The sequence below is a fragment of the Elephas maximus genome, chromosome 14, assembly GCF_024166365.1.
Source record: "Elephas maximus indicus isolate mEleMax1 chromosome 14, mEleMax1 primary haplotype, whole genome shotgun sequence".
Classification (NCBI taxonomy): domain Eukaryota; kingdom Metazoa; phylum Chordata; class Mammalia; order Proboscidea; family Elephantidae; genus Elephas; species Elephas maximus.
This window is the reverse complement of record NC_064832.1, coordinates 38045384-38070070: the sequence shown is the minus strand read 5'-3', so window position 1 is coordinate 38070070 and position 24687 is coordinate 38045384. Positions and strand designations below refer to the sequence as shown.

The 24687-nt window shown below is 40.5% G+C and overlaps 1 protein-coding gene across 1 annotated transcript in view; it reads right to left on the bottom strand.

Annotated features, from left to right (window-relative positions):
- Positions 1–5835: 5835 nt before the first annotated feature.
- The window catches only part of EPSTI1 (epithelial stromal interaction 1), a 127665-nt gene continuing 108813 nt past the window's right edge, over positions 5836–24687 (bottom strand). Inside the window, exons 9-11 of the mRNA XM_049852955.1 lie at positions 22866–22939; positions 18986–19085; positions 5836–6369 (exon numbers count right to left, since the gene is read on the bottom strand). Of these exons, the coding sequence (XP_049708912.1) occupies positions 6361–6369; positions 18986–19085; positions 22866–22939 (183 nt within the window). The 3' untranslated portion in view covers positions 5836–6360. The remainder of the gene's footprint in view (positions 6370–18985; positions 19086–22865; positions 22940–24687) is intronic.

The following is a 24687-nucleotide window of genomic DNA, read 5'->3' as shown; positions in this document are numbered from 1 at the left end:
GCAGGAGAGCAATGGGATGCAGACCCCAAATTCTCATAAAAAGACCAGACTTAATGGTCAGACTCGGACTAGAAGGAGCCAGAGGCCATAGTCCCCAGACCTTCTGTTAGCCCAAGACAGGAACCATTCCCAAAGCCAACTCTTCAGACAGGGATTGGACTCGAATATGGGATGGAAAATGATACTGGTGAAGAACAAGCTTCTTGGATCAAGTAGAGACATGGGACTATGTTGGCATCTCCTGTCTAGAGGGGAGATGAGAGGGCAGAGGGGGCCAGAAGCTGCCCGAATGAACATGAGGAGAGAGAGTGGAGGGAAGGACTGTGTGTGCTATCTCATTAGGGGGAGAACAATTAGGAGTGTATAGCAAGGTGTATGTAAATTTTTGTATGACAGACTCACCTGATTTGTAAACTTTCTCTTAAAGCACAATAAAAATTAACTAAAAAAAAATTTAATTAGTTATCAGAAAAATTTGAATTTTAACTTGAATTTTTCATTTTCATCAATGCCAAATATTTTAATGGGGGGGGCAATGAGCGTATATTCACTTTAACTACAATTTAGTTTCCTAAAATTACTTTCTGGAAAAGGATCGAACCTCCAAATTAAAAATAAGCTGTGGGCTCTTTATTTATATATGTGCGTGTGTGTATGTGTGTATATATACACACATATATATATATATTATTTTTTTTAACAAAAATGCTCTAAAGAAACAGCCCAACATTTTCTTTAAGCTGAAAGAAAACGTTTAGGGACAACAGAAAATATTTCTCTACTGTAAAAACATACAAAACAAATGTGGGTGCACAGGCCCATTTTATGAGAAGAATGCGATGCTCTGCTCCCATTGCCCATAACTACGCTTGGCAGTAGGGCAGGTCCTTTGTTTTGTTAGGCTGACATTGGGTTGCTGCTTTGCACGTTTCACTATCCATCCATATAATGCTGAGCAGAAACCACAAAATATTGATAGATTCAAATGCATAGACATGTAAAACACCAATTAAATTGAATAATACTAAATGAAAAGATAAGTATAAATTGGAAGAATCTTTGCAACATAACACCCTTAACACAGATATTTTACAAATCAACTACACACACATATCCACCTGCCCCGCAAAAAAGAATTAGCAGAGGACACGAAAAGAATATTTACGAAAGAAGAAAGATAAATTATGATGACTGAACCAGTTAAAAAAAAAAAAAGCTAACCTCTCCAAGTGACGTTTTCCACTTAGAATATAAGCAAACCACTAACTATGAGTCCGAATTGACTCGATGGCAATGAGTTTGGTTTGTTTTTTTGTTGTTTGGTTGTGTGTTTTGTTTTAGTAGTATTGCCCAGGGAAGCAGCAGTCAAGAAATCAAAGGACACATTGCACTAGGAAAATCTGCTGTAAAAGACCTCTTTTGAATGTTAAAAAGTAAAGATGTCACTTTAAGGACTAAGGTGCACCTCAACCAAGCCATGGTATTTTCAGTTGCCTTATATGTATGTAGAAGCTGAACAATGAATAACGAAGATCGAAGAAGAATTGACACCTTTAAATTATGGTGTTGGTGAAGAATATTGAATATACCAAGGACTGCCAGAAGAATGAACAAATGTGTCTTGGAAGAAGTACAGCCAGAATGCTCCTGAAAAGCAAGGATGGTGAGACTTTATCTCACATATTTCGGACATATCAGGAGGGAGAAGGACATCATGCTTGGTAGACGGTCAGCAAAAGAGAGGAAGAACTTCAACGAGATGGACTGACACAGCGGCTGCAACAATGGGTTCCAACATACCAACAATTACAAGGATGGGCAGGACCGGCCAGTGTTTCCTTCTGCTGTGCATGGGGTCGCTATGGGATGGAACAGACTTGACAGCACCTAACAACGACAGCAGTATTGGGGAGGGTACAGGGAGAAAGGGTATAGGCGGTAATGAAAGGGTAGTGGTGTCACCTTTTGGGAAGGTAATTTGACTACATATATCAAAAACTCTACAAATGTGCATTCCCTTAAACCACTAGTTCCAATTCTAGGTGCTTGTCCTCATTAAATCATTAGACATGTGCCTACAAGGATCTTCATTGCAAGGATTTTAATACACACACAGAAAAGATTTGAAAGGATGCGTGCCAAAATATTAATGTGATTATCTATGATTAAAACCTGAAAAACCACTAGTACCTTTTTTTTCTTTTTACCATTCATCTGTATTGTCTAAAAGAGACAAACTAACCCATTGTTGGTGAGTTCGAATCATGGGGAGCCATACATTACAGAGTCGAATTGCTCCTTAGGGCTTTCTTGGCTGTATCTTTGTGGAAGCAGATCACCAGGACATTCTTCCACAGTGCTGCTGGTTGGGTTCTAACCACCAAGCTTCCGGTTAGTAGCTGAGCACAAGCCATTTGTGCCACCGAGGGACCTCCTTTATTACCTAAAGTTTCTATAATAAACACCTATTACCTTTATAACAATTTATTCTTGTTTTTATTTTCTTTTTAGAAAAAAGAAAATATCCAAAGGAAGCCTTTTAACAAAAAAGAAATGGTTACCACATACTTCGGGATTTTCTATCCAGGGTTAATCACGAGTCACATTTTATGCCAATTGATTCAAATGGGTGGATATATATGGGAAAAGCAAAATGGCAGGATCCCTTAGGCAGCTCCTCTTGCTTCTGTTCTGGCCACTGTCACCTACACAGGGAAGATGTTTACAACCCACACAGAGTCTAGACAATTTCAACCATGAAGTCACAATTTTCCATACCTGCACAATGTTTTTTTTTTTTTTTAATGAAATCGGACACCTGAACAAAATCTTTGTTTGGGAGTGCAGGATACACCAGACAGCAGAACAGAAATTGACACCAACTTTCCCGAAAGCCTTCAAAGAAAGAAAATAGCTCTTTCTTTTACAGGAGCCCCTGGTTACACACTGAAAAAGAGTAGAAGTGATGAATTTCAAGCCTTGACATGAAGACCAGAACAAAAGGACTGAGAGGTGGCTGGGCTGGCAGGTGCAATGTTGAGGTGGCTGCATGCCATGGCAGTGAAGTGCCTGCATACAGCCGGACATTCATAATCAGCTGGGCAGTGTTTCCAACACAGGCCGAGTGATTTCATTTTCCCCATATAAGGCAACGACAAGGATTTCAAATGGCCCAAGCATTTTCTATTAGTGTCGACAGCATTAATACAGCTTCAGCTGGCCAAGTGGGTGGAAGCAAGAGTATCTGCATTATTTACTCCAGAAACTGCCTGAGCACCATCTGTTCTCATGGCGACCCTTCCTACACTGCACCCTCACCCTTGCCCTGCTTCTGTGAGTCCTCCAGTCACATGCCTTGGCCCAAGACCCTGAAGTCCCCGTGTTTCCCTGAATACAGAGATTAGGAAAGTTTGTTTCAACAGAGCAGCTGGTAACACAGAACACCTCTTAATACTGCAAGGTTATAATTACTTGTGATTCACTTCTCCAACCTTCATTCTAAGACTGAATGTGATATTTACCCTATATTACACGGAGTTGTTGTTAGGTGCTGTCAAGTCGGTTCCAAATCTTAGCGATCCTATGTACAACAGAACAAAACACTGCCTGTTCCTGCACCATCCTCACAATTGTTATGCTTGAGCCCATTGTTGCAGCTACTGTGTCAATCCTTCTCATTGAGGATTTTTATGGATTGAATTATGTCCCCCCAAAAATGTGTATATTAACTTGGTTAGGCCCTGATTCCCAGTATTGTATGGTTGTCCTCCATTTTGCGATTATACTTTTATGTTGACAGGATTAGGGTACGATTGTAACGCCACCCTCACCCAGGTCACCTCCCTGATCCAAGGTTAAGGAAGTTTCCCTGGGGTGTGGCCTGCACCAACTTTTCTCTCTCTCTCTCTCGAGAGAGAGACGGAGAGAGAGAGAAAAGGAAAGGGAAGCAAGGAGAGAGAGAGAGAGAAAGCCTTTCCTTGGAGCTGATGCACTGAATTCAGATTTGTAACCTACTAGCCTGTGAGAGAATAAATTTCTTTTTGTTAAAGCCATCCACTTGTGGTATTTCTGGTATAGCAGTACTAGATGACTAAGACAAGGATCTTCCTCTTTTTTGCTGACCCTCTGCTTTACCAAGCACGATGTCCTTCTCCAGGGACTGGTTCCTCCTGATAACATGTCCAAAATATGCGAGACGAAGTCTCACCATCCTTGCTTCTAAGGAGCATTCTGGCAGGTCTTCTTCCAAGGCAGATTTGTTCATTCTTTTGGCAGTCCATGGTATATTCAATATTCGTCACCAACACCACAACTTAAAAGCATCAGTTCTTAGGTCTTCCTTATTCATCGTCCAGCTTTCACATGCATACGAGGCAATTGAAAACACCATGGCCTGGGTCAGGTGCACCTTAGCCCTTAAAATGACATCTTTTCTTTTTAACACTTCAAAGAAGTCTTTTGCAGCAGATTTGCCCAGTGCAATGGTATATCTGATTTCTTGACTGCTGCTTCCATGAGTGTTGACTGTAAAAATCCAAGTAAAACGGAATCCTTGACAACTTCAATCTTTTCTCCATTTATCATGATGTTGTTTATGGTCCAGTTGTTAGGATTTTTGTTTTCTTTATGTTGAGGTGAAATCCATACTGAAGGCTATGGTCTTTGATCTTCATCAGTAAGTGCTTCAAGTCCTCTTCACTTTCAGCAAGCAAGGTTGTGTCATCTGCATAACACAGGTTGTTAATGAGTCTTCCTCCAATGCTGATGCCCCGTTCTTCTTCATATAGTCCAGCTTCTCCGATTATTTGCTCAGCGTACAGATTGAGTAAGTATGATGAAAAGATACAACCCTGACACACACCTTTCCTGACTTACAGCCATGCAGTATCCCCTTGTTCTGTTTAAATGACTTCCTCTTGATCTCTGTACAGGTTCCTCATGAATACAATTAAGTGTTCTGGAATTCCCATTTTTCACAATGTTATCCATAATTTGTTATGATCCACACAGTTGAATGCCTTTGCATAGTCAATAAAGCACAGGTAAACATAAAGGGAGGCTAGGTTATACAGCATGGAAAACCAATACTCTTGTACTCCGGGGTGTATAAACTGGGTAAAGGCCACAAAAGTTGAATAGAAAAGTCTACTGAATTAACAAGAAGTAGGTTGTTTTGTTGGTCTGTGCCATGGAGTCATTTCTGATGCACAGTGACCCTACAGGACAGAGTAGAACTGCCCCATAGGACTTCCTAGGCTGAAATCTTTATGGAAACAGACAGCCACATCTTTCTCCCACAGAGCCGCTGGTAGGTTCAAACTGTCGACCTTTCAGTTAGCAGCCGAGCACTTTCACCATTGTGTCACCAGGGAGAGCAAGTTTCAAAAACCCCTACAAAGCATGTATGATGACTCCATCTGGGTCTAGCTGATTTTTATGGAAACATTGGCCTTTCACGAAATAAACCGTCACACTCTGAAAATCAGAGAACAGTATTAACAAGTGAATCAAGACCAAATCAAGATCCAATAGAGGCTACAGTTGGACATATGGATTGTAAAAGAAAATATTAAAACAAGGGACCACTCAAGAGAGAAAGGAGTCCTTGGGTAGTGCTCCATTGTTAATCAAAAGGTTGGAGGTTCAAGTTCACTCAGAGGCATCCTGGAGCAAAGGCCTGATGATCTACTTCTGAAAAATCAGTATGGAAAACCCTATGGAGTGCAGCTGTACTCTGCCATGTGTGAGGTCGTCATGAGTCACAGCTGATTCACAGCAACTGGTTTTCAAGAGAGAAAAACCGAAGAAATTTTAATTAAAAATAAGAACAAACCGTTTATACAGAAATAGCTCAAAATTTATTGATAAATTTGGTTAAAAGAATAGATATGAAACTATTTTCCTTTTGCTCACATACAGACATAAGAAAATAGGAATTAAAAATCTGTAAGGCCCCAAAGCTCCCCCAAACCTGATCTGAGAAGTAGGCAAGAATTATCTGCTTAGAGAGACCAGCCTGCTGCACCCAGGGCTCTCAGTGACCTGAAAGTATCAAAAGATTCCCTCTTCCCTATTACACGAACATTATTGTAATTGCATTTCCAAGAAGAGGTAAAGCCAGTTAGAAATATAATGTAACATTTCGCTGGCATTGAAGGTTAAACATGAGTTCAGTCACCAGCTCCTGCAAACTGCACAAATAACGACAGGCAGAAACCAGCCGTACCCGACTGCTGAGACGAGCAGGTGGACAGTTGAAGTCAACGTAAAAAGTGAGGCTGAACAAAGTCATATTTATAAAAAGCATCTCTTGAGGGTTTTCAAGTTGGATGACGAAGGCCAGGTAGAAGTAAATATTTCTTAAAAATCCTGGGAAGAAAAAGAAAACAAAAATTACCACAAGCAGTAAAACAAAATTCAAAGCCTTTGTGGTTCAAAATGACGTTGCTTCAAAGGACACTCTTACGACATCAGCCTTAAGCATCCATTTTTAATGATTTAAAACCCCAGCGAAATGATTTAATTTCCTAGTCCTATTGCATTTGAGTCACTAAATAGTCTCCGTCAACCATGAAATGGCCTATTGAGTGACGTCTCATCAGCTGTGTTCTTAGAGATAGACTAACATGGGTCACAACTAATGGTATTCACGAATATTGTCACCCACCTCCATACTTCTAGCAACAACATGAACACAATGGGGAGCACAGCTATTTAAATGGAAATGTATCGAATGGCCTTGCACTGTGTTATGCCGTGGGAAGGTGATTTCTAAAGAAAGGAGATAGGCTAAACAAGTCCATCCTCCATGTGGAAAGGGTCAAGCAATCCCCAGCAAGCCTCCCACAATGCTGGGCCAAGCTATATTTGGTTGTAGCTATATTGCTGTCCTAGCTAAAAATCTGGACCCCAGAGGTCACAGCCAACACCTATATGCCCTTGAGGACTCAGAATTTAAGAGTTCCCACAGCATCCTAAAGGCCCGGTCTTACTGGTGTCAAGACAAGGTCATTTAAAGTGATTGTTTAAATACCCCAACCCAGGTGCATCACGAAAACTAATAGAGAACACTAGAAAACCAAGATGCATTTATTAAAAATATAAAATTTTTTAAATTATCAAAGAATAAGACACTAAACAATATGAAAAAAATGTGACTTAAATACAGGAAGGTATTTTGTAAAAGATCAATCCAATTTGTCTAGCCAACATACACTTACAGGGGCCCAGTACTTAAGTATCCTATAACATTTCAAGAAACAAAAACCTCCATCACAGTCCGTAACCTTGCGGGGTTTAATTCATGCTGTCACTGGTATGAGGAAGAAGACCAGTTGTAAGAAAGATAAAAAGCACTGTGGTGACAGGGGAAAAGAGGGACTCATTGCTTAGGGGACACTGAGCTTCAGTTACCGGTAATGGAAAAATTTGGAAATAGACAACGGTGATGGTTGCACAACATGATGAATGTAATTCATGTCACTGAATTGTAAGTCTAAAAAATGATGAAATGGCAAATGCTTCGTTATGTATATATTTACCACAATAAAAATTTTTTTTTAATTGACTTAAAGGTTTCGTAAATCCTATTTGGTTGCAGGGTAGGAGAGATGTCCAATATTTGAGGGTGCAAGTGACATCAGAGGGAGTTCTTGGAGAATGGATACCATTTGATGGGTAGAAATTGATGATGGATAGATCATTAAGCATTAGTAGGTAGAAAAACGGAAACCTTGGTGGCATGGTGGTTAAGAGCTATGGCTGCTAACCAAAAGGTTGGCAGTTCGGATCCCCCAGGCACTCCTTGGAAACCCTATGGGGCAATTCTACTCTAAACTATAGAGTTGCTATGAGTTGAAATGGACTCAATGGCAGTGGTTTTTTTTCTTTAAGTAGAAAAACAAGAGTCATGTTCAAAAAGTGTTGGAGGCTCCAGTGTGGCTCAAGCACAGGGTAAATATAGCAAAACTTTAGACTGAATTCCATTTATAGAAAGCCTTGATTGGCAGCCTGAGGGGGGTCTGGATTTCTCTCAGCATGCATGTTGTGGAGTCACTGAAGGCTTCTAATATGAGCTGGCTGTCACTCTGACAGCAGGATGCAGAGGAAATTGGAGGGAGGAAAAGTCTAGAGTGGGTAGATCAGTTAGAAGTCTTCCGTGACAGTCCAAGTGAAACAGAACCAGGGCCTGAAGTATGGGAAGCCGTGAGAACACAGCAGAGAGCACAGAGCTGACAGCTGTTCAAAGGTACAGTCTACAGCCTGCGGATTGGCAGCATCAGCATTGCCTGAGCTTGTTAGAAATGGAGACTCTTGAGCTCTACCCACCCAGATGGAATCAGAATCTGCATTTTAACAAGCTCCCCAGGTGCTTCTCTGCATATTAAAATGGAACCGCTCATCTATAGGATTTAGAAGCTGACAAGATCTGCAGATGGGGGGCGGGGGTGGACGGGGGACAGCAAGCTGACTCTGCCCTGGGGAAACGGTGATGATAATAAAGTGGCTTAAACAACCATGCCCAGTCAAGGCTGACTATTTAGACAAGAGTGAGACCCCAGGGAGGAATACCCACTGGGCAACATGGCCTCTAATATGCTGGATCTTGTTATCTGTACTAGATCCCTGGGTGGTGTAAGCCATCTGCACTCAACTACTAACCTAAAGGTCGGTGGCTTGAACTCACCCGGTGATGCCATGGAAGAAAGGCCTGGCAATCTGCTTCTGTGAAGATTACAGCCAAGAAAACTATGGAACACAGTTCTACTCTGTAATCCCTGGGTCGCCATGAGTGGGAATGGACTCAATGGCAATAGGTACTGTTTTCTGGCTGGATGAGGAGTGTGCCCTCCTCATCCCTAGGTAGGCAGCTGATGCCATAGAAAGCCAGGGCTCTGAGTCAGACAGACCTGAGCTCACATCCCTCATCCACTACATAATAGAAGTCTGATCTTGCAAAAGCATCATTCTAAGAAAAAATGCCTGGCACGCAATAAGCACTTAAATAAATGTTATTTCTTTCCTCTTCTAAAATGTGTATTTTCCCAGGCCTATAGGTTTATAATTTTATATTTATGCACTAATGACCACTGCTAGACAAAGCACCACTGAAAGGAATATACAAAAGTATTCTTATTTTTTCAGTATCTATAAAAGCTAAAAATTGAACATTGCATGCAACATAGGCTTAAGTTTACTACCAAAATGTTGTACTAGATATAAGGTTTGACGTTATTGCCTTCCTTCTTGATTTTTTTTTTTCCTTTTCTTGGCTTTCATCATACTTTTATCATGTTTTCTGCCCTCCTCCTTCTTGTCTTGTCTGTCTTTGGCTTTTTACAGGTCCCCATATTTCCTCCAAGCCTCCTCCGTGAGTAACTCAGTCCTGAAACATAGCTCTTCTCTCTCATTCTTTGGAAGAGCTCAATTCTCATCTATCAGTCTCTAAATAAATGATGTCAGAATCCCATCACCAGCTTTGACCTTTCCCTGGAGCTCAGGTCCCATATCTCAAAATGCTTAATGGGCAATTCTACCTGTAAGTCATCAAAAACTCATCTCCTTTCCCCACAAAGCACGTCTTCCTCACTTGCCTCAATGGTATCATCCTTCTTCCAAATGGAATCCATAGACAGTGCTAACATATATGGGTGACAGGATGAGGCCAGTTGCCTTCCTTCCTAATGTGCCCTGAATTTCCTTCTTTTCCATGCACATGGTTAGCCCTGTAGACGTGGCTTTTATTGTTCCACCTGAGTATGTCAGCCTGTTCCTCTTTTATATCTTGCACAACACTACTGGATTAATCTTCCTAAAGTGCAGCTCTTGTGTTACCTTGGCTCAAAAGTCCTCAATGGTTCTTGCCTGCAAATATACTTTGAATAATCAGCACTGGGTTTTCTGGGTGAATCACGTATTACTACATCACATGGCTACATGAAGATCTACTGACTTCCTCTGCTCTTGTTATTTCCATTCTAGTACTGGTTGCTTGCAGTAATGAGCTCTATTTACAGAGATCTTTATCTGAGTCTTTGGTTGTTTTGTTTTGGGGATTGAAACCCTGGTGGCATACTGGTTAAGAGCTATAGCTGCTAACCAAAAGGTCAGCAGTTCAAATCCATCAGGAGCTCCCTGGAAACCCTATAGGGCAGTTCTACTCTAAATTATAGGGTTGCTATGAGTCAGAATCCACTTGAAGGCAAAGGTTTTTTTTTTTCCCATTGGGATTGCAGAGCCCTGGTGGCACAGTAGTTAACAGCTAGGCTGCTTACAGAAAGGTCAGCAGTTTGAATCCACCAGTTGGTCCTTGGAAATGGTACAGCGCAATTTCTACTCTGTCCTACAGGGTCACTATGAATCAGAATTGACTCGATGACAATGGGTTTTGGTTTGGGTTTTTTGATATCAGAATTGCAGGAGCCCTGGTGGTGCACATGTTAAGTATTTGGCTGCTAACCAAAAGGCTGGCAGTTCAAACTCACCCAGTGGCTCTGTGGAAGAGACACTGTTTATCGGCTCCCATAAAGATGACAGTCTAGAAAACCCTTTGGGGCAGTTCTACTCTGTCACATGGGGTCCCTATGAGTTGTAATCAACCCAATGGCATCTTCCCTAGCAATTTTGCTGTTGTTCCTTTTTTTACAGGAGTTTTAATTAATTTTTTTTTTATGTTTTAAAAACAGCTTGTAAAGCAAGTAATACATGCTTGCTGTAATAAGTGAAGTAATAATGAAGAGTTATTAAAAACTCAACCCCCAACTGTAATCTTTGCATCACTCTCCCCTGACTCCTCCACCCTTAAAAAATAATGTTAACAGTCTGCTATATACCCATCCACTTTCTCCTTGCTTATACATGCATAATGCGGTGCGCTTATACATGCATAATGCGGTGCACTTATACAAATAAACTGTTTTTATTTCACTGAAATGAATTATACTGTACATATTATGGTAGGGGTTTTTCATTTGATAGTATATCATGAACCGAGGCCACTCCTGAAGTCCACATTTCAGCCAAAGATTAGACCGGCCTATAAAACAAGCACTAACACGTGTGAAGAAGTGCTTCTTGGTTCAATCAGGTATAGGAGACCTAACGGGCAACCCCAGCCCAAAAGCAAAGACAAGATAGCAGCAAGAGATAGGAAACCTGGATGAACGGACGCGGAGAACCTGGGGTGTTAAGTGACAAAGGAAGAGTGCTGACACATTGCAGGGATTGCAACCAATGTCACAAAAGAATTTGTGTACAACGTTTTGAATGAGAAACTAATTTGTGCTGTAAACTTTCACCTAAAACATAATTTAAAAAAAAATCATAAGCATTTCTATAGACCAGTCTAAAGTTTTTTTTCTGATAGACATATATCTATATATATATAATGGTATTTAAGTACATATTACAGAAATATATACATATAAATTATATATATGTATACTTTTATATAAAAATAATCATACCATGCGTTTTTTTTCTGTTGCCTAAATGTGTGTTTTCTCTAATCAGTTTTGGTACACCTTTTCAATCTAGAGACAGAGCTTAAAATAATTTTCTTCTATTACTGAATAATTGTTTTGTTTCTCATATTCCTTTTCACCTGAAACACTTATTACTCAGTTAAGGCCTCGTAGCTTTATGCTCAAGGTGTCTTATTTTTTCTTTCATGATTTTCATCTTCCTTGCATATTTGCTTTGTGCTTTGAGATATTTCCTCCATTGGATAATCCAGGCCACTAATTTGGATCCTTAGTGATCATTGATTCCTTCAATTCACCTCCTGAATATTTTTCATTCAAATACTTCACTTTAAGGCAAGGAGATCTGGGTATGTTCTACCCTTGAGTCTACTCAAAATTTCTTTAATTGCTGTCATTCCCATTGTTGCCATTTCCTGCAATACCTCTTTCTTTAGGGGTTAGAGCTGTGTGTTCTGCCTATCACTCTGCTCTGCATGCCGAATTCTCTTCCGTGTGTTATTTTCCTTTGTCTAATTACTGGGCTCACATCTAATCTCTGGGGTACCTTCACTGGCAACAATCCCATAGTGGTGGAAGATGCGGCAAGGCATCAAATGCAGCCTCTCCCATCCCCAGTCTCCTCCTGCTCTCCCAGCCTTGGCTCTCTGGGGCCAGGAAGGCTAGATTCAAGCATCCAGAACAATATGAACCTGCATGCCAAGGGTCCACAAACTTCTGCAAAGCCAAGTTTTTCCCTGGACCCATCACCATCCCATCTTCGTGCCAGAGCTTTCCAACACTGATCTCCAGGTTCTCATCTAACCCAGCGGAGAGTGAGTCCTGCACTAACAATACTGTGGGGGCTCTGAGGACCTGAAGCCTCAGTGGTGCCCTCCAGGCACCCCAGGTCCTGCCTGCCTTAGGGCCCTGGGCAGGCAGATGGGTTGGAGGGAGGAGTGGGGGGAAGCTGGAATGTGTGTATGCCACCACCTTCTCTTTGATTCATCTTACCATTTTTATGCTTTAAAAGTCCTTTTCCATCCCAAGGTCAGAAAAGTATTCACCCAGATTTACTTCTACTTTTCTATCACTTCCTTTCACGTTTTACTCCTTAATCAATCTAGAATATATCTGGGTACATAACATGGGGTGGGATCTACACATTTTATCTTAAATCGCTAATCAGTTGTTCCATCACCAAATATTAAGTAACTTTTCTAGTCCCACTCATTTGTTATACTATCTTTATAATCTACTAAATTCTTATGTATACTAGAATCTGATTTCTGTTACCTCTAGCCTTTTCATTTTACCCAATGCTTTCCCACCAATATTAACTGCGTTTTTGCTGAACCTAAAAATGCCAAATTGGTTCTCATTATGATTGATCATTACACTGTACGTTCAACATCGACAACAAAAAATCTTTTCAAAAACAATTCAAATTTAACACTAACATCCTTAAATGTAAAATCTATTTTTATTTAATTTCTAAAATAAGTTGACAGTCAATCTTCCTTAAATAAATGCAGAAAAATCTGCTTTATATGATCTCTATTCTAAGGTAAAGGAGCCCTGGTAGTGCAATGGCTAAGCACTCAGTTGCTAACTGAAAGGCTGGCAGTTCAAACCCACCCAGCAGCTCTGCAGGAGAAAAGACCTGGAGATCTGCTTCCATAAAGATTACAGCCTAGAAAGCCCTATGGGCAGTTTAACTCCGTCACATGGGGTCATTACAAGTTGAAATCAACTCAAGGGCACTTAACAACACAACAATTTTAAAGTAAATCTGTATTTATTTTGAAAATAACTTGCAGGCCTTCTTCATATATTCTAGATTCTAACCTTTTGTCCATTTGTTATTTGCAAAACATATCCTGGAAAAAAGTTTAGTTTTGGCTTCTCTTCTCACTTTGTGTGGTATTCTTTGATGAACAGATGTTTACAATTTTAATGTAGACATAGTTATCATTTTTTTCCTTTGTGGCTTATGCTTACAAAATCTTTCTCTAGCTCAATTTTATAGTCTCCTATTTTCTTCTAACATTTATAAAGTCTTCATTTTTATTTATAAGCTATAACCCACCTGGAGAAGCCCTGGTGGCACAGTGGTTAAAGCGCTCAAATGCAAAACAAAAGTAAACCCAAACCAAACCCGCTGCTGTCGAGTTGATTCCGACTCATAGTGACCGTATACACAGGACAGAGTGGAACTGCCCCCAGGGTTTACAAGGCTGTAAATCTTTACAGAAGCAGAAGGCCACATTGGTTCAAACCACCGACCTTCCGGTTAGCAGCCAGCTGCTTTAACCACGGTGCCACTATGGCTCCCTCTCTTAGACATAGTTTTTTTAAATTTGGTATCTGATCATTTTAGGGTGACAAATTACGTTGGTCTTTGTTGTTTTCGTGATGTGCAATCATAGCCACTTGCTTCCTTGTGCACGCAGTAAGTCTAGTCAGTAACACTTAGAATACATCAGTGAACAAAATAGTCAAAGGACCCTGCCTTTATAGTATATACATCACTGCAGTGTGGGACTAAGTAAACAGCATTGCTGTTGTTGTTGTTAGGTGCTGTCAAGTAAATTTTTGACTCATAGGAACTCCACGTGACAGAGCAGAACTGCCCCACAGGGTTTCCTAGGCTGTAATCTTTATAGAAGCAGGTCACCAGGTCTTTCTCCTGTGGAGCTGCTAGATGGGCTCGAACTGCCAACCTTTTGGTTAGCAGTCAAGCACTTAACCATTGCACTACCAGGGCCTCTTAAGTAAAGAGTAAACAAAATATGTAAGGAAATTATGTTAGAAAAGTATGTTAGAAGTTGAAGAGTGCTATGGAAAAAAGAAGTGGAGCCTGGAAAGGGGAGTGCCAGAGCTGGTGGTGAGGACAAGGACAAGGTGGCAGGACTGAACAGAATGGCCAAGGTAACGTCCTTGAGGTAGTGGGATCTAAGAAAATACTTGAAGGAGAACAAAATATGGGGATATTTTGGAGAAGCTGTAGAGAGAGCACCCAGTGCAAAGGCCCTAAGGTGCCTGAGGCTCTCAGAGAACAGCAAGGAAGCTAGCGTGGCTAGAGAGGTGTGAGCAAGGGAGCAGTAGTAGGAGAGAGTCAGAAAGGTAAGGTAGGGGTCCAGATCCCCTAGCACCTGGTAGGCCACTGTGAAGAATTTGGCTTTTACTCCAAGTGAATGTGGAAGCCATTGGAGGGTTGTGAGCAGAGGAGTGACAAGACTGATTTTTGTCACTATTGTGTTGAGAACAAACTCTAGGTGGGTAAGTGTGGAAGCTGGAAAATCACTCAGGAGGTAATTGTAATAGTAATAGTGGGGAAGGTGGTGAGAAGGTGTTGGACTGGAAATATTCTGAAGGTAGAATGAAGGTAGAATCAAGAGGATTTGCTAACAGGTGAGCTATGGGGGATGTGAGAGAGGGGTGTGCCATTAAGGGAAGCAGCCAAAAGTCCAGATAGAGCATTACGGTGAGGAGGGTTAAAGGGTATGCTACATTAAGTGAAGGCTGAAATGGCCTATAAGACATCAAGTGAGATATTATGTAGACAACTGGATATACAAGCCTTCAGTCTGGAGGAAGAGGTTCAGACTGGAAATAGAAATTTGGGAGTAAAAAGCACACAGATGGTACTTGATTTCATGAGGATACATGAGGCACTACACCAAGGTAGCACACATGCATAGTTAAGAAGGTAGTCCAAGATGGATCCGTGAGGCACTCCAGTGTCGAGGAGGACACACAGGATTCAGCAAGCGGGAAGGAAAGGGAGGGGCCGTTGAGGTAGGTGGAAACCCAGGGGAAGACAGTGTTCTAGAAGCCAAGTAAAGATCTCTGGCTTTAAAACGGAGAAAGTGATTCACCGCAACAAATGATGCTGGTAAGTCAAAAAGATGAAGGGTGATTTTGCAATGTGGAGATTGTGAGTGACCCTGAACAGAGCAGTTTTGCTGGGATGGTAGGGTCTGAAACCTGATTAGAACAGGTTTAAAAGAAAAAGGGAAAAAATAAAGTCAGCAAGCATAGCTGCCTCTTAAAGTTTGGTTTTAAAGGGAAGCAAAGAAATAGGTCAGTAGCAAGAGGGAAAGGTGGTATCAATAGAATTTTTGGGTTAGTATAAATTAGTATGTTCATGGGAATTTTCTAGTTGAGACAAAATATTTGACAACTCAGGAGAGAAGGGAAGGGGTATTGTCAGAGCCAATACTCCAGCAGGTGGGCAGAGAGAATTTAATACCCAAGGAAAAGCAGGTATAGAGGAACAGATGTCTACCTACAGGTGGACGGATGTGAAGGTAGAAGCCAGAGGAAGTTCAGCCCTTTCATTATGGTTTCTTTCAAGTAAGGGAAGCATGGATGACCACCTTGGACTTAGGATATGCCTGACCTACTACGGAAACTTGACTCAATCATTCTCACTGTTGTGTTATGAGGAAAGGCTGTGTCTCCATTTTATCTGGGAGGGATCTAAGAAGAGATTATATGACTCACTTACATAAGGCCCACGGACAGTCCATGTTAAGTCAAATTCCCTATTCCTCATTTCCTTCTCACCTGCCCACGGTGATATCCATTAACTCTCACCACTATTTTCTCCTCAATCCCAGGTATTTTTCTAGGTACTTTCTAAATCTCAGGAGCTGCATTAGGTGAAGGAGAAAAATGCACAGCAAGCTTGCAAGTCCTAACTGAAATCTGAATTCCAGTCACGTTCCGCTACTGATACATTACGTGAATTTAGACAACATTTTAAGTTCACAAAGTCCCATTTTCTATGTGTATCCTACTGACATAATTCTTATGAATAAGTCAATAATTTGAAAATTGTAATACATGATGCAAACATCTTATGTTTTAATTCTTTATTCTCTCCTCCATGTTGTCCCTATTCTGAATGCCTTACCCACTGCTGTCAAGTAGATTCTGACTTATAGCAACCCTATAGGACAGAGTAGAACTGCCCCGTAGGGTTTCCGAGACTGTAAATCTTTACCAGAGCAAGCTGCCACATCTTTCTCCTGAGGGGTGACTGGTGAGTTCGAATTGCCAACATTTAGGTTAGCAGCCGAGCTCTTTAACCACTGTGCCACCAGGGCTCCTTCATAACGCCACAGTGATATAAGTATACAATTATAGACAACTATGGAATCCCTGGGTAGTGCAAATGGCTGACATACTTGCTTTTAACATAAAGGTTGGAGGTTAGAGTCCATCCAGAGATGCCTCAGAAGAAAGGCCTGGTGACCTACTTCTGAAAAATCAGCCAATGAGGAACAGGAGAATAGTGGGGTGCAGATCTCACATTCTCATAAAAAGACCAGACTTAATGGTCTGACTGAGACTAGAGGGACCTGGACCTTCTGGTAGCCCAAGACTGGAACCATTCCCAAAGCCAACTTTTCAGACAGGGATTGGACTGGACTATAAAATAGAAATTGATACTGGTGAGGAGTGACCTTCTTGGCTCAAGTAGATACATGAGACCATGTGGGCAGCTCCTGTTTGGAGAGGAGATGAGAAGGAAGAGGGGGGCAGAAGCTGGGTGAATGGACGCAGGGAATGCAGGGTGGAGAGGAGGCGTGTGCTGTCTCATTAGGGGGAAAGCAGCTAGAAGTACATAGCAAGATGTGTATAAGTTTTTGTATGAGAGACTGACTTGCTTTGTAAACTTTCACTTAAAGCACAATTAAAAAAAAAAAAATCAGCCATTGAAAACCCTATGGAGCACAGTTCTGTTCTGACAGACATGGAGTCGCCATGAGTCAGAACTGACTCAACAGCAATCGGTTTGAGTTTTTTGGTTCCATAGATAACTATCTACATGCAGTATATATTGTCTGCAAATCTGCCTACATTTAATTGCCTTAAACATATATACATTTGTGAAATCCATCCATCAATTTTAACTACTTGATGCCTTAGATGGTTAACATTCATATGGGTTCTAACAGATTATCTTCTCAAAAATGATCTTTTGTCCCTCAAAATTTATTAATGGGTGATCTCTAGATCTCCCACGACAACAGCCCTTGACTCTTCTGTTATATTGTACCACTGAAAAGATCTCTCTTTGCTCAGTATTTTTTTTTTTAAGTAGGTATTTTTGCACATGGGCTTTGATTAAATTGTAAAACCGCGATACTTAGTTTTGATTTTATATTCATCGCAAACCCCACAATCATATACTTTCCTAAGCTTTGGTGCTAGTTCAACATATTGTGCATGTGAAGTACGTTAAACATATTAAAACACAGTTTGCAAGGTTTTCATTGAAGAAATCTATAAGGGCATTTCATTTTCAAAAAGTTCCTGTCGCTGTAACGTTCTTTTTTTTTTTTTTTAGAAAACCATTTTTTTCCATTTTCCTTTCAGAATCCTTTTTTTTTTTTAATAATTTTTATTGTGCTTTAAGTGAAAGTTTACAAATCAAGTCAGTCTCTCACACAAAAACCCATATACACCTTGCTACACACTCCCAATTACTCTTCCCCTAATGAGACAGCCTGCTCTCTCCCTCCACTCTCTCTTTTCATGTCCATTTCGCCAGCTTCTAACCCCCTCCACCCTCACATCTCCCCTCCAGGTAGGAGATGCCAACATAGTCTCAAGTGTCCACCTGGTCCAAGAAGCTCACTCCTTACCAGCATCCCTCTCCAACCCATTGTCCAGTCCAATCCATGTCTGAAGAGTTGGCTTCCAGAATGGTTCCTGTCCTGGGCTAACAGAAGGTCTGGGGGCTATGACCACTGGGGTCCTTCTAGTCTCAGTCAGAGCATTAAGTCTGGTCTTATGAGAATTTGGGGTCTGCATCCCACTGCTCTCCTGCTCCCTCAGGGGTTCTCTGTTGTGTTCCCTGTCAGGGCAGTCATCGGTTATAGCCAGGCACCATCGAGTTTCTGGTCTCAGGATGATGTAGTCTCTGATTTATGTGGCCCTTTCTGTCTCTTGGGCTCGTAATTGCCTTGTGTCCTTGGTGTTCTTCATTCTCCTTTGATCCAGGTGGGTTGAGACCAATTGATACATCTTAGATGGCTGCTTGCTAGCGTAGAAAACCATTTTGTAGTGAAAATAAATACCTGTTTCTTTGATGTGCTAGTTTCACTGAAAGAATATATTACTAGAGAATGATTACTATTTTATAACCATATTTCACTTAAAATCTTTCAGGTTAAAAAAAATTTTTCATTTGTTTTCATTGTAGATCTTGGCAAGGGGTGATAAAAAGCTTTACAGTCAAGACAATCATGCCAGAAAAAAAAAAAAAAGGGCAGGGGCCATTTTTCACTGCGACGGGCTGGGGCTGAACCCAGGACTCTCCTTTTCTCAGATGCTATTATGGAATTTACAGTAATAACCCTGGCTGGCTGCCCATCACACAGCTGAACAGCACACCAAAAAATAATATCTGGGGAGAAGGTCTCAACATAATTTTAAAACTCTCATTGTTTTCATTCTTCAACTTGGAAAGATGACTTTTTTTTTTTTTTAACAGAAAAGAAAAAACTCACCCAGCTGTTACCACGATTCATATTCCAATAGCCTCCAGACTGCTGGAGGCCACCTGGTTGATTTCTGCCTTGGAGTCGGTCCAGAAAAGCATTATTTACCCTTTAAAACAATGAAAAATGCGTGTAAGTGGAAAGCTGGCTGCAGGGCTAAGAGATTCCTGAGAATCTAATGTGCTGTGTGCACTGAGTGTGGGGACTGCCTCCCCCCTCAGCTTAGAAGAAATCTGCAGAAATGTTTTTTCACATTCACCATGTGAGATGCTATTAACAGCCCCTTACTAGAGCTGGAGCCAGTCTTGGCTCAGGCCAAGGCGGCACAAATTTTCAACCTCAGAGTTTCACTTACCCACCTTCTACCAGTTCAGCAAGAGCCCCACTTGCCCAGGCAACAGCACCCGAAGGGCCATGACAGCCATGAGCCTCAAAGGCTGAGGAAAGATGGACACTTCAGCAAGAGGAACCAAAAATAGCTCTGTGGCACTACTGTATCCCATTGCCAGTCCTACAAAAGCAAATCCCATAAGGGAAAAGTAGGAGGAAGACATGGAGAGAGTGTAGGAAAAGGGAAATGTCAAGCTTTAGGAAATAAGAATGGATACATCTCTCCCTGATCTTCTGTCATACCTGCAGTAACCAATCTCAGAAATAATGTTTAACACATAAGAGGTAAAGATATAAAGAATGGTTAAGAAAGTGATTATCAAAAAGGTCAGGATAAGCCTTACCTGCAAGGCGACAGCTATGTTCTATTACTTGACCTGGCTACATGGGTGTTGGTTGATATTGGGGGTGTTCTCTGTGTGGCTGGCTCTTCCTTATGGTTGGAATGTCACCTGCTCAGTGAGACCTTCCTTGGTCACTCACTGCCTCCAATCACTCCCTTAACATCATCCTGTGTGTGTATGTACCACTGTCTGAAATAATCTTGCTTTTTAACTGTTGGTTTTCTATTTCCCTCCTCCAGATTGTAATTTCCATGAGGTCTGGGACCTCTTCTGCCTTGCTTACCCCTATTCCCACTGCCCAGAACAGTGCCTCTGCAGAGGGAACCACCCTGATGTCAGAACTGTTGAATGAATGAATCACCCAGGCACAATGCCCCCAACCCCACCTGCTGTGCTGGTGACTAGAGCTGCATTGCAAGGCTACTATTGGCAGTGAGGGCAGACTCCAAAACAGGTCACTGTCAACGGCTCCCAATTCACGGACACGGCTAAGATTGACAGCATGTCACGAATGCACAACATGGTGGGATGTCACCTTTGAGCATCAGTTACTAAGTCAAAACCAGAGTGGTTGGGCTTTCCTTGATACTTTGGCAGTATCCACAGCTGGTCTATGTCCACTGAAATATCAGTCAAGCAGAGATAATGGGAGGTAAAGAGATTGTTTCTCTCAATTCCTACTGAGAATTCAAAGAGGAGGAAAAAGTACCAGCTTATATTTTTATTTACTAGTTTTAGAAAGTATATATATACATACATATATATTATACTACAATCCAACTAGTTCTCTGGATTTTCTTCCAAGAGTTAATTTGGATAATAACTATTATTCAGGGATGGCCCGAGTTTCAATAAATCAATTCAGTTCACTCTAATTTTTAGCTCAAGGCCTAGTTCCTTTCAAGTCTTTGACATCCCTGCTCTGTCTTTTCTCTATGGAGTTCCTATTTGTCTTCTCTCAAAAAGCTATGCTGGGTCAAGTTCAGGTACACTCATGCTCATTAGCGGACTCATTGGAAAGCTTGTGAGGAATCCCACAAGCTTTCTATTATAAAACTCAAGGTTAAGGTTTCTGCTATGTGGACTTTAAAATAATAGAAAGCATGTTGCCTTTTTGACCCCAATAAAGTTATGCCCCTAGAGAAAACCTAACTTATGTCCCCTAAACACATACTACATAGCTCAGTAGAAATGGACACAGCTATTGTATTCATTAAGATGCTACTTATTGTCCTTTATGGTAACATGGGAAATCTAATTGCAACCTCTACCAAAAAAAAAAAAAAATCCTAACCTGTTGCTGTCAAGTCAATAGGACAGAGTAGAACTGTCCCATAGAGTTTCCAAGGAACAACTGGTGGATTCTAACTACCGACCTTTTGGTTAGCACTCAAGCTCTTAACCACTGCACTAGGACAATATAAATACAGGCTGTTTTAAAAATTGATTGAAAACATAATATATGTGTTTAAAGACTAGATCAGTTATTTCAAAACTTATAACTGAATTTATTATCCAGAGAAGCTTCCTCATGGATTAAATTTGGATCTACATTTAACAAGAACCAATAGAAAGTGAAAATGAAGTGTAAAAACTAGACAGCCCCACCAATATTTAGGTATTCAGCAGTATGGAAAAGAACTTAAAGAAATGAGGGTCAGGATTTCTTTAAAAAAAATCTTTTCCAACTCTGATCAAGTAACTTGTGTTTTTACTGGGTACCAATTAAAGATTAATTTCCTAGCAATGAGACATATTAATATGACACCCCACTTTCTTTAAGGTGCTTAAAACCTGTAAAAAAAAAAACCTGTACTATCTCATTAATCCTCCGGAATCCAGAGAAATACTGGCTACTATTAGCAACCAGTGTTATATAAACATAATAACATGTTTTCTAACAAAAAGTCTTTCAAGGAGAAAAACCAATAAAGATGGATAAACTAATGTATGGAAACCCTGGTGGCATAGTGGTTAAGAGCTACAGCTGCTAATCAAAAGGTCAGCCGTTCAAATCACCAGGCGCTCCCTGGGAACCCTACAGGGCAGTTCTACTTTGTCCTGTAGGGTTGCTATGAGTCAGAATCGACTCGACGGCAATGGGTTTTAAAATAACGTATGGCCTACTTTATAACAAATAGGTAGCAGTAATGGTCCAATCTTACCCCCGCCCCCCAAAAAAATCCTAATGCATGTAGCAGAGTTTTGATGTTTCCTTCTAATCAGAGAAGAATACGTAAATTCGCATTTGACATTTTCAAACTATTTTGACTGGACTATGGAGGCAGGATAGTCCAGTCTAAAGAATATGAACACCCATACTTGTTGGCACCCTCAGAACTGGGAACTTCCATTGAAAACTTTTTAGAATCTCTCATTTATTAAATGAAACCATTACACTTTAAAATGCACACGAGTGACGGTAAAAAAGCTGTACACGAGAGAAACAACTCATTTTCAAAAGAAGAATTTGCTCCATTAAATTCTCCTAAGACACACAAGCATACCCCCAATGAACTCAAATAACCCAAGTGCCCTCTAGTAAAAGCCTAGAATAATAGTGACAGCCAATATGGCGGTTACTGGCCCTGCCCCAATGCCAGCATAATAAAGATATTTCCTAGGTACTATTAAGTATTAACATCTGATATTAGGAAAAAGAGAACACTTACACTATCAAAAATTACTTAATGATTCCATTTCAAGATTTCCCCCCAATGATACGGGTATTTTGCCATCTAAACAAATTCAATTACTGAACAAATGAATTCATAATTGAATAAAAATTAAATTATTTGAAAACATTGGTGATGGTAAAGCATCATCTCAAAAGATTATGATGCTTTGTCCCAAGGGAGGCAAAGTAAATATAAACAGACACATAACTTGAGAGCAGGACTCAATTTTCTAATGCGAGTTTATACTACCTACTCTGAAAAACTGATCACTGTATGTGTGTGTGTGTGTGGGTGCGGGTATATACTATGTAGCAGTTGGTATCTGTCTCACACACACCACACTCCAATTAACATAAAGATTAAAAAGGTAAAACGGTTCCAAAACCATATTCAATATGTAATCTTTTCCTAAAACACTGCAAAAATTTTATAGGTAATTGATTTAAGCAACTATGCTTATTTGATTAGAAATTATACCTCCTGTGTTCAGCTTGGTGGGTTTTGCTTCTTTCTTCTTCTTGTTGCTGTCGCTTAAGTTCCAATAATTCACTCTGGGGACAATAAAAGTTTTAAAAATATCATTTTCAATTAACATGCTTGTACAGAAGACACCCAAATCAATTACATATTTCACTATAGTTGGTGCGATATTTCTCTTTTGAAACTTTTACTTATGTACCATTTCCTCGTGAAATTATTTTCTTATGTAACTAAGTAGCAAATATAATCAGACAGAATTGCTCTGTGAGCGAAAAATTGTGAGATTAAAAAGCCAAGGTGCACAGTCAAGATATCAGACCAAGAGGTGTAACACACGTAGAGGAAAACACAACTTGAGTCAAACTTACCTGTATCTTACAAAGAAAATCAATTAAATCAGGTTCTTAAGGAATGTCACACAATACCATTTCTTCTTATTTCTCTAGCATCTGTCCCCTAGTAAGTTCACAGCAACTTACAAATAAATATCGGACTCAGTTCTATAGTGCAATTCTGTTAGTAAAATATTCTCCATCCTGGAGAGTAAGTACTAACCTATACTCACTAGTTACTTCTGGTACTAACAGAACTTTGGGTTCCTTGGAGGGTGTCATTTGCTTCAAACAGGAGATCACATCATTAAAACAAAATCTGTAGCTTCTGACATTCTGATTGTCTTCTTGGAAGAGGTAACTTGGCTTCCAGACTCACTTTATCATGTTAACAGGATTATCAGAGATCCAGATCCCAGGATTTCTCCGAGACCTAACCGCCTACTGGCAGACAGACAGAGCGTTTTATCCCCATCTCACAGACAGAAAAAGGCAGACGGAAGTAAGTTATTCGGCTCAGTTCCTAAGTCAATGCCTGAGTCAGACAGATACAACGGTAGAGCAAACACTGTCACACTTGGTAAACACATGCCAATGCATGTATTATTTTTAAACCCCAAAACTTACTTGATGAAAAGTATAAAATAAATCCAAAGTTCAGATTAACATTCAGTTTTTGTTGTTTTTAACTTTGTTTAAAGGCATTCCAATATTCCACAGTCCCCAAAACAGAAAGACTGGTTTCTTATACCGTTACACGTTATACCCTGTCCCAAAGGGTCGTTATGAGTCGGAATCAATTCGACAGCATACAGCCACAAAAACAAATCCCTAAAGAGCATTATTTAATTACTATCTGAATTACTATCTAAGGAGCCCTGGTAGCGCAATGATTAAGCAATCGGCTGCTAACTGAAAGGCTGGTGATTTGAACACACCTAGTGACTCCATAAGAGATCTGCTCCCATAAAGATTACAGCCTAGAAAAATCTATGGGGCAGTTCTACTCTGTTACATGGGGTGGCTATGGGTCGGAATTGACTTGAGGGCACCTAACAACAACAACAATTATCATCTAGCACCAACAAGCACAAATGACAGCATTTTCTAAATAACTGAATAATATTCAACCATCCTACAAGTATTTATTAAGCACCTACCAGATGCCAGGCCCTGTGCTAGAGACACACTCACTATTCCACAATGGCCAAGAGTCTTTTATTCAGTTTAATTTCTTATCACTGTAATAGCTGCATGTAATTTTAAAAGCCTACCAAGTAACAGTGCTATTTGTTAGTACCACCAAAGTTTACGCTAAAGAAAAAGAAGTTCCTGCCTGCCCCCAAACCTCACACACAACGCACTTTCAATTGCTGTTTGCTGTTTTCTCTAGCAGTTGTTTTTCTTAACAGCATGTATATTCTGCTATTTCTTGATTTTTTTCCCCCAGTCTTCCTACTAGGAAAGGAGATTAATGTCTCTGTCAC